General features: G+C 59.5%; 1 protein-coding gene across 2 annotated transcripts in view; it reads left to right on the plus strand.

Annotated features, from left to right (window-relative positions):
* The window catches only part of HPN (hepsin), a 30,612-nt gene extending 21,344 nt beyond the window's left edge, over positions 1 to 9,268 (plus strand). For both annotated transcript variants that reach the window (XM_054010475.1, XM_054010474.1), the window contains exons 8-13: positions 441 to 606; positions 906 to 1,096; positions 1,779 to 1,874; positions 6,894 to 7,036; positions 7,123 to 7,287; positions 7,537 to 9,268. In XM_054010475.1, coding sequence (XP_053866450.1) covers positions 441 to 606; positions 906 to 1,096; positions 1,779 to 1,874; positions 6,894 to 7,036; positions 7,123 to 7,287; positions 7,537 to 7,575 — 800 coding nt within the window. In that variant the 3' untranslated portion in view covers positions 7,576 to 9,268. The remainder of the gene's footprint in view (positions 1 to 440; positions 607 to 905; positions 1,097 to 1,778; positions 1,875 to 6,893; positions 7,037 to 7,122; positions 7,288 to 7,536) is intronic.
* The last annotated feature ends 1,111 nt before the right edge of the window (positions 9,269 to 10,379 follow it).

Consider the following 10,379-nt stretch of genomic DNA (forward strand, 5'->3'; position numbering starts at 1 on the left):
TTTACATGGGCTGGGGTTTGGCCCCATTCTGCCAGATCCTGCACAGGCACTTCCTGGCCCTGCAATTTCCAGTTGAAACAGACAAGAGCCAGCGTGAAAGAAGCCCCAGGATAAAATGCGGCCTCCAGAGTAACCCAGGAAACCTCCCTTGGTGTCAGGGGTCGGGGGAGTCGCTAGGGCGACCAGACAGCAAGTGTGAAAAATCGGGACAGGGGGTGGGGGGTAATAGACATCTATACAAGAAAAAGCCCCAAATATCGGGACTGTCCCTATAAAATTGGGACATCTGGTCACCCTAGGAGTCGCCCTGGGGCTGCCCCATTGGTTACCCCTGGAACTGTGCTGGGGGAGTGGCTGTGGGGGTAGGGTGGGAGATTGGTTGTCTCCCCCTAGTGGTTGCGGCGGAGCATGGCTGGCACTGACGGGCGTGTCCCCTGCAGACTGTGGGCGCAGGAAGCTGTCTGTTGACCGGATCGTGGGGGGCCAGGACGCCAGTCTGGGCAAGTGGCCGTGGCAAGTCAGCCTGCGCTACGACGGCACCCACCTGTGCGGTGGCTCCATCATCTCCAGCGAGTGGGTTGTCACTGCCGCACACTGCTTCCCTGAGTGAGTGCCCAGCCCCAAGCGCGGATGGAACCCAGGAGTCCTGCCTTCAGCCCTGCCCCCCTGCTCTAACCACAAGACCCCACTTCCCTCCCAGAGCTGGGGATAGATCCCAGGAGTCCTGGCTCCCAGTCCCCCTGTTCTAACCACTAGACCCCACACTCCTGGCAGAGCCAGAGAGAGAACACAGGAGTCCTGGCTCCCAGCCCCCTGCTCTCAGCAGCAGTCCCATCCCTGGTGGGGGAGGGGGTGGCAGCCCCTCCTGGCCCCCTGATGCACCGTCCGTCTGTCCATCCCTGCAGGAGAAACCGGGTGGTGAGCCGCTGGCGAGTTTTCTCTGGCGCCATCTCTCAGGTGTCCAGTAGAGGGCAGCAGGTGGGGGTGACGGGTGTGGTGTACCACGCGGGCTACCTGCCCTTCCTGGACCCCAACAGCGAGGAGAACGGCAACGACATCGCGCTGGTGCACCTGGCCACACCCCTCAGCTTCACCGGTGCGTGTGGGCGAGCGGTAATGCCTGGGAGTGCGGGACGCCCGGCGGGGAGCCTGGGGGTCGCCCCATGCACTGTAGGGAGGCACCCATGGGGCTTTGTGTGTAGGGTGCAGTGTGAGAGTGTGAGCATGCTAGTGACTCTGGGTGTGTGGAGCAGTTGTGTGTGTGTGTGAGGGGTGTCTGTAGTGTGTGCACATTGTGTGTGATGTCTGTGTATGGTGTGTGGCGTGTCTGTGGGTTTTGTGTGTGTGTCTGTTGTGCATTTTGTGTGTGGTGCATTTATCTGCGTGCACAGTGCGATGTGTCTGAGTAGTATGTGTGTTGTGTGTATGGTGTGCGAAGTGTGTGTTGTGCATGTATCTGTGTGGATGTGTGGCTGTGTGTGGGTATGTGGGTGTGTGTGGGCGTGTGGCTGTGTGTGGGCGTGCGGTTTTGTGGGTGTGTGGGTGTGGCTGTGCGGGCATGTGGGTGTGTGGCTGTGTGTGGCTATGCTGTGTGTGGGCGTGTGTGGCTGTGTGTCGGCGTGTGTGGCTGTGTAGCTGTGTGTGGGTGTGTGGCTGTGCGGGTGTGTGGTGGGCATGTGGCTGTGTGTGGGTGTGTGGCTGTGTGTGGGCGTGTGACTGTGTGGGCATGTGGCGCGCAACCCTTATCTGTGCCTCATGCCCAGGCTCTGTCTCCCCAGAGGACGTCCAGCCCGTCTGCCTCCCGGCACTGGGGCAGCCCCTCCTGGACGGCAAGGTCTGCACTGTGACCGGCTGGGGCAACACCCAGTACTACGGTGAGTGTGCGACTGCCCCTCCCCCCCATGGGATATAGCCCCACCCCCAGACATGGCCCTGGCCAAGGACACAGGACAAGGCCACGCCCCTCCCTGTGGGAGGCCAGGAGGAGGGGTCCCCATCAGGGTCACACAGCTGGGGGTCTGGGGATGGAGGAAGATAGGCCATTCAGCGACAGAGACCTGTGTTAGAGGCTCCGCTAGGGTTGGCAACTTTCTAATTCCTAGTAACCAGACCCCCAAGGCCCCACCCCACTCCACCTCTTCCCAGGCCCGCCCTCATCGCACCTTCTCCCCCCCCTCCCCGCCCCAGTCGCTCACTGGATCCTCTCAAGGGGGCTGGGGTGTGTGTGCGGGGGTGAGGGCTCCAGCTGGGGGTGCAGGCTCTGGGGTGGGGCTGGGGCTGGGGGGCTGAGGCAGGGGGTTGGGGTGCGGGAGGGGGTGAGGACTCCAGCTGGGGGTGCAGGCTCTGGGGTGGGGCTGGGGCTGGGGGGCTGAGGCAGGGGGTTGGGGTGTGGGAGGGGGTGAGGGCTCCAGCTGGGGGTGCAGGCTCTGGGGTGGGTCTGGGGGGCTGGGGCAGGGGGTTGGGGTGCAGGGGGGGGGTGCAGCAAAGCTAAGGCAGGCTCCCTGCCTGCCCTGGCTCTGCACTGCTCCCGGAAGCGGCCGGCATGTCCCTGCAGCCCCTAGGGAAAGGGGCCAGGGAGCTCTGCACGCTACGTGCCCACAGGCATTGCCCCCGCAGCTCCCCTTGGCCGTGGTTCCCAGCCAATGGGAGCTGCAGGGGTAATGCCTGTGGGTGCTGGCAGGGTGCGGAGCTTCCCTGATCACCCCTGGGCCTAGGAGCCGCAGGGACATACCAGCTGCTTCCGGGAGCAGCGCAGAGCCAGGCAGGCAGGGAGCCGACTGGACTTTTAACACCCGGTTATCGGTGCTGACCGGAACCACTAGGTCCCTTTCCCACCGGGTGTTCTGCTTGAAAACTGGATGCTTAGCAACCCTAGCCTGCCCCCAGTAACCAGGCTTTTGGTTCAGATGCCATTTAGGGTTGTCAGGTCCCCAAAAACCAGGCACCTGGCAACCCTAAATGGCACCTGGACACAGAAACCAAAACCCGGGTAAAACTGAATGGGGAGCAATGCTAGGCCCCGCCCATGAGGAGGGGCTTCCCAAGATGCCACTCAGAGCAACCCATAATATCCTGACCCCAAGAACCAACTTCAGGAAAGCCCGCCCCCATGGGGGCACAACATTCCGGAGGTCCCTCCTCTATAGGGATGGGTGTCAGTGTTCAGATGCCGATGTGGATGCCAGGCAGGTGAGGTGCCCAGGTTCAGGTGGAGGCACATAGTGGGCAGGTGGGGGGGGTCACAGTTCAAGTGCCAGGGCAGGTGCCGGGGGAATGGGCAGCGTATTCCAGGCAGATGTGGGGCTGGAGTTTGGGGATGGGGCAGGTGCAGGGGTTCAGGCAGGGGGCAGATGCCCTGGTGGTGGGGTGGTGGGTGCAGTTGAGGGGTGGATGCTGGTCAGGCAGGGACTAGGTTCTGGGTGAAGGAGGTGGATCCTGGGTGAGCAGGGGCCAGGTTCGGGGGCAGGTGGGGGCTGGGTTTGGGTGGGGGCGGATGTAGGGCAGGCGGAGGGCAGGTGTGGGCAGGTGGATGCCGGGCAGGCGGGGGGAGTAGATGTCAGGTGGGCGGGGACTGGGTTTGGGTGGGGGACAGATGCCAGGCATGTGGGGGCTGGGTGCAGGGGGCATGGTGTTATACTAGAAAATGAAGAGCAACAAGATCTTTTCAGGGAATAAGGCAAAATGCCATGTTTATTGTGAATAGTGAAAGAATAATTAGAGTAAGCAATCAGTTGTAGCTATAACAACACACACACACACACACACACACACACACACACACAAGTTCTGCAAGGTTGCCAAGTCACTGGCCAGGCGGCATGGACATGAGGATGGAGCCGGGCCTTGTCAGATGCGCATCCGATGCTCCTGGAAGTTGGTTGCAGAAGCAGACCCAAAGTCCTCAGTCTTCAGGGTCTGTTTTTATAGGATCCATCCTCATGTAAGTCTATGGGGTTTGCCTTGTCATGCTGATCTCATGTTTGACGTGATAGTCAATCACGCAGATGGCACAGCAATGATGGAATGACAGTATGTTGTTATCTTGTTCTTTGGCCCTCCTGTCCTTGGGGCAATTGTGGGTGGATGACCTCGGGGTTATCGGGCTATCTCATCCACTGCATTCTTCAGCCAAACTGCCTTATTTTAAGGCTGGCACCTCAACCTTTAATCTTTCATTTCTTATTCAATCACACATACAATCACACTCACATGCCACCGTGTATCCTGTCACATCTGCATTGTATCACCTCCCATCCTTTAACATAACCAGTCTAAAATCAGTGGGGCATGGCAGACTTCAATAAGTCTATTCACTTGATACATCTAAAAGGAAACAAACAAGATAAGCATGCAAGAGTGGGGAGGGTTCACAAATATTACTCAACAAAGTTGTACCAGCCATAAAGGCCAGCTGTTATCTTGTCAGTTTTAGAATAAACTCTTTGTCTCTGGATGTGGTTCTACAATTAACAGGGACCTTGTGAAGCTGATAAGCAACTTCAATTAACACAGATCAGCAGCATGGCTGAGAAACACTCCTTTCTAATGGTCAGGCCAAATTCTGGGTCTGCACTGGAGTCACCCTGTCTTGCATTTCCCATATCAGAAATATACCAGTTCATAGAATCATAGAATCTCAGGGTTGGAAGAGATCTCAGGAGGTCATCTAGTCCAACCCCCTGCTCAAAGCAGGACCAATTCCCAACTAAATCATCCCAGCCAGGGCTTTGTCAAGCCTGACCTTAAAAACCTCTAAGGAAGGAGATTCCACCACCTCCCTAGGTAACCCATTCCAGTGCTTCACCACCCTCCTAGTGAAAAAGTTTTTCCTAATATCCAACCTAAACCTCCCCCACTGTGACTTGAGACCATTGCTCCTTGTTCTGTCATCTGGTACCACTGAGAACAGTCTAGATCCATCCTCTTTGGAACCCCCTTTCAGGTAGTTGAAAGCAGCTATCTAATCCCCCCTCATTCTTCTCTTCTGCAGACTAAACAATCCCAGTTCCCTCAGCCTCTCCTCATAAGTCATGTGCTCCAGACCCCTAATCATTTTTGTTGCCCTCCGCTGGACTCTTTCCAATTTTTCCACGTTTCTTGTAGTGTGGGGCCCAAAACTGGACACAGTACTCCAGATGAGGCCTCACCAATGCCGAATAGAGGGGAATGATCACGTCCCTCCATCTGCTGGCAATGTCCATACTTATACAGCCCAAAATGCTGTTAGCTTTCTTGGCAGCAAGGGCACACTGCTGACTCATATCCAGTTTCTCGTCCACGGTAACCACTAGGTCCTTTCAGGGCCGGCTCTAGCTTTTTTGCTGCCCCAAGCAGCAAAAAAAAGCGCCGCCCCCCAATCCCCCAGCCGAGCGCCGCACTGTCCCCCCCAGCCGAGCGCCGTGCCCCCCCCGCCGAGCGCCGCCGGAACCCCCCCCCGCCGAGCGCCGCGCCACCGGAGCCCGCCCCTGCCCCCTGCCGAGCGCCACCAGAACCCCCCTCCAGCGCCGCGCCCGTGCCGCACCCCCGCCGAGTGCCAGAGCCCGCCCCCCCCATGCCGAGCACCACCGGAACCCCCCCCGGAATTCCGCGCCGCGCTCCCCCCGCCGACCCTTACCAGGTGCCGCCCCAAGCATGTGCTTGGGTGCCTGGTGCCTGGAGCCGGCCCTGGGTCCTTTTCTGCAGAACTGCTGCCTAGCCATTCGGTCCCTAGTCTGTAGCAGTGCATGGGATTCTTTCATCCGAACTGCAGGACTCTGCACTTGTCCTTGTTGAACCTCATCAGATTTCTTTTGGCCCACTCCTCTAATTTGTCTAGGTCCCTCTGTATCCGATCCCTACCCTCCAGCGTATCTACCACTCCTCCCAGTTTAGTGTCATTTGCAAACTTGCTGAGGGTGCAATCCACTCCATCCTCTAGATCATTAATGAAAATATTGAACAAAACCAGCCCCAGGACCGACCCTTGGGGCATTCCGCTTGATACCGGCTGCCAACTAGACATGGAGCCATTGATCACTGACGATCTAGCCAGCTTTCTATCTATCTGATAGTCCATTCATTCAGCCCATACTTCTTTAACTTGCCGGCAAGAATACTGTGGGAGACCGTATCAAAAGCTTTGCTAAAGTCAAAGAATAACAGGTCCACTGCTTTCCCCTCATCCACAGACCCAGTTATCTCCTCATAGAAGGCAATTAGGTTAGTCAAGCATGACTTGCCCTTGGTGAATCCATGCTGACTGTTCCTGATCACTTCCTTCTCCTCTAAGTCCTTCAGAATTGATTCCTTGAGGACCTGCTCCATGATTTTTCCAGGGACTGAGGTGAGGCTGACTGGCCTGTAGTTCCCCGGATCCTCCTTCTTCCCTCCTCCTTCCCTTTTTAGCAATCCAGTCCAAGAGAAATATACCAATTATCAATGTAGTCTAACAATGGATGCTGGGTGGGAGGGGTAGGGGGGAGTATGCCAGGCGGGCAGTGGCCAGGTTCAGGTGGGGGGCAGATGCCGGGCAGGCGGGGGCCAGGTTCAGATGGGGGGTGGAAGCTAGATGGGCGGGAGCTGAGTTGGGGGGGCAGATGTCGGGCAGGCGGGGGATGGGTGCAGGGGTTGGTGGACACCGGGTGGCTGGATGCAGGGTTCTGGGTGGGGGAAGAAGCAAGGTGGGCAGGGGCTGGGTGCAGGCAAGTGGATGCCAGGTTGGCAGGGGCAGGAGGGCATAGATTCTGGGAGGGTGGGGCAGATGTGGGGCAGGCAGTGGCTGGAATCAGGGGGGGAATGCTGGATGGGTGGGGCGTTTGCCGGGTGGGTGGGAGTCGGGTTTGGGCGGGTGGATGCAGGGCAGGTGGGGGCAGGGCGGGGGACCCCATGCCCACTTTCCCCCCCATCTCTCCCAGGGCAGCAGTCTGGCATCCTGCAGGAGGCTTCCGTGCCCATCATCAGCACCGCTCTGTGCAACTCGCCTGAATACTACGGCAACCAGATCCGCCCCCGCATGTTCTGCGCTGGCTACGCTGAGGGTGGCACCGACGCCTGCCAGGTGGGGCCAGGCGAGGCGGGCGGGGTGGGTGGGCAGTGGGGGCCAGTGCTAGGGCACTCACCCCTTCCCTGTCTCCCTCTCGGCAGGGTGACAGCGGGGGTCCCTTTGTGTGTGAGGACGGCATCTCCCGCACCCCGCGCTGGCGGCTCTGCGGCGTGGTCAGCTGGGGAACCGGCTGCGCCCTGCCCCAAAAGCCGGGGGTCTACACCAAGGTTGGCGCCTTCCACGACTGGATCCACCAGGCCATGAAGGTGTGTGGGGCAGGGATGGTCCCTTCAGTCTATTCCCCCTGAGGTGGGATCGGGGTGGGATCCCCTCCCAGGTGGGATCCCCCCAGTCTGCCTCCCCATCCCTCCTACTCTGGTCCCCCCAGAGACAGGAGGGATCATCTCTCCAGTGTATTCGCAGAGGGGTGGGATTGCCCCCCCCTCAGCCTGGTTCCCCCAAGTCTGTCCCGCCCCAGCTGTGCCAGCCCCTGATGCCCGTGTCTCTCTCTGCAGACTCACTCCCTGGCCAGCGGGATCGTTTCCCAGCACTGACCCCTGCTGCCTAGGTTCCCGCACAATGGAGTTACGCCACCCCACTGGCGCCAGCCCTCCCCTCGCCCCCCACGCCAGACAGACGCCACCCCCTCCATTCCAGCCACGACGGGCAGATGTGCCTACATGATCCACTGGACTTTGCGACCCGACAACCTTCGACCTCTGACCCCACAGCGCCTTGTCTGCATTACTGGAATGAGAGTGTGGGTGGGGGCTGGGGAGGAATGGGTCAGATCCACCTATCACAATGCAGCGTGGCCCTTTAAGCCTCCACCCACCAATGGTGGACTTGTAGATCCACCTATCATAATACAGCACCGGCCCCTTAAGAACCCAGAACCCACCTACCAATGGGGGGGTTTTGCAGCGCCAGCCCTTTAAGCCTCCACCCACCAATGGGTTCTTCTGCTAGAGCCCAGCTACTAATAGGGCTGCTCCATAGCCTGCTAGAGTTCTTCATCCTGTGGCGGGGGGGGGGCTGGAGAAGAGCTTCTCTTTGATTGGTTAACAGTGGTGGGAGTGACTGCATAGGCCACACCCTCTGCCGCGCATCAGCCAACCAGGGTGGAGCTGCCTGGCTTTAACCCCTGCAGTTCTGGGCAAGAGCAGCCCCATCACCCTGGGGTGCCCGTGGGGGGGGGGGGAGGGGGGAAATTAGATCCCGACCCACAGCCCTGGGAGGAACCGGGGCACAACCCGGGGGGGCTGAGACAAAGCCCTGCACAGGGTGGAGTAGACCTTGACCTACACCCTGGGAGCAATCCCAATACACAGCCCTGGGGGCTGCTGGACACCTGGGTCTAGAGCTGCTGCCCCAAACCAGGACAGAGCCTCTCCCTGCCCCAGCAGGGCCCCAGAGGGAGGGGCTGCTCACCCCTGCCGGGCTGCCCCCTTCCCAGCGGGCCACACACCTCCACGGGCTGGGAGCCTCCCTCCCAGCACCGAGTCCAGGGTGGCCAACAGCAAATCCCCCCCACCCCATAGTGCCCCCATGGGCAGCACTGTTCCCACCTCCTATGATTGCCTGCCTCAGCAATGGGTCCTGGGGGGCTGGGAAGGGACCAGGGCTCCCCTTGCATCTATGTGGGGCCCCAGGCTGAGCCCCCTGCATCCCAGTGTATTGGGGGCAGTGTATGGAGGGTCATATCCCAGCGAGCACCACATCGGTTGGCACACAGCCAGGGCTGTGCATTGGTCAAAGGAGTGGACGTGGGCTGGGAGCCCCATAGCTGGGATTGGGGAGGGCAGGGGGAACAGCTTGGCTTACAGAGGTGAATGTGCACATAGAGCAGGGCCCATCCTGTCTAGCAGGGGGCAGCAGGGAGACAGACAGACACACACACACACACACACACACCCGCCAGCCCACTATACACCTCCCACATCCCTGCTACACAAACTCTCACAGATCCCCCCCACCCCCCCGGCGTCCCCTGATCTGTTGCTAATCCCCAGCCCTGCCCAGCGGGTGACACCTGGGAGTTGTGGTTCAGGTGGCAGAGCCCAAGCTGTAATTTTGCACCCGGCTGCTCCCTGCACAATCCGCCGGGGGCGGGGGGAGGAGGGGGGCTACCTGTACATAGCTTATTCCATTAGCTCCTCTCTCCCGTGCCTTGGGGACGAGTCCCTCCTGTTGTATATGTTTGCACAGTGATCGCTGCAATGAGAAATAAACAGCGTTTGGATTAGAGACACGTCTGGGACTCCGTAAACCCCCCCCCCTCCAGAGCACATTTGGTTAGGAGATCACCAGCCCTGGCAGCGAAGGCCTTGGCTGCCAGGGTGCCCAGGGGTTTGTCGCTGTGGCCTGGGGACGGAGGCGGGCAGCTGTCCCAAGTTCCCACCTGCCAGGCAGCCGGGCGCCGAGACACCTTTGCCGTGGCACCAACTTCCTACTGCACTTCGCTCAGCCGGTGTCCTCGGCTCTGCCATAATACACGGCTAGCCTGGCTCACCGCTTAAAGTTTCCCTCGTCTGCCTTCATAGAGTGGAAGGCCAGCCGGGCCCGATGGGATCAGCTAGTCCGATCCCCCCGGCCTCGCGCAGGCCACTGAACAGTCCCACAATCATTTCTAGAGCCATGGTTAGAAAAACACCCTGTCTGGACTGAATTCCCCCTGCAGACTCCCCCACTGACCAGGCCAAAGGTTTCTCTGTGACCGAGTCACAGGTCCATTGCTCTGCAACTGCTCTGTGTGCAGCCACCCAGGACTCTGGGGTGGCGACTCCCCTCGGGAAACGCTGCCCAGGGCAAAAAACCTCCTCGGCTTCAGCCTTCTTGGTCTGACCGCGGAGCATCCAGCATCCCTGTTCACACCGTACACTTCCCCTTGGCGGGTCCACCTGGACGGGACCCCTGGGGAAGCCAGAGGGCCTGCACCCCACTCCGCAGCCAGCTGTGACTCTCAGCCAGCGTAAAACAAGATTTATTAGTTGACAGGATCATAGTGTAGGACAGAGCTTGTTAGCACAGGAATCGGTGACTTTCAGCAAAGTCCATTTTGGGGGGACCCCAGGCTGGATGCCCTGGACTCCCCCCTCTGAGTCCCCAACAGCAAACTGCCCAGCTTCCAGCGACCCGGCCTCCGACACACCCATTGTTCCTCCTGGTCTTTGTCTCGCTTCCCTGGCAAAGCGTCACCTGGTCGCATCCCCCTCCTGGTTCTCAGGTTACGAAAGGCATCAGCCATCGCTTATGTGCAGGCAACTGGAGCCTCTTCATGTGTCCCGAGGGCTTCATCAAAAGTCACGCACCCTTATTTCCACCACCTAGGCACTGATGCAATATATGGGGAAACTGA

This window comes from Malaclemys terrapin, chromosome 21 (genome assembly GCF_027887155.1).
Source record: "Malaclemys terrapin pileata isolate rMalTer1 chromosome 21, rMalTer1.hap1, whole genome shotgun sequence".
In the NCBI taxonomy this organism is placed as follows: Eukaryota; Metazoa; Chordata; order Testudines; family Emydidae; genus Malaclemys; species Malaclemys terrapin.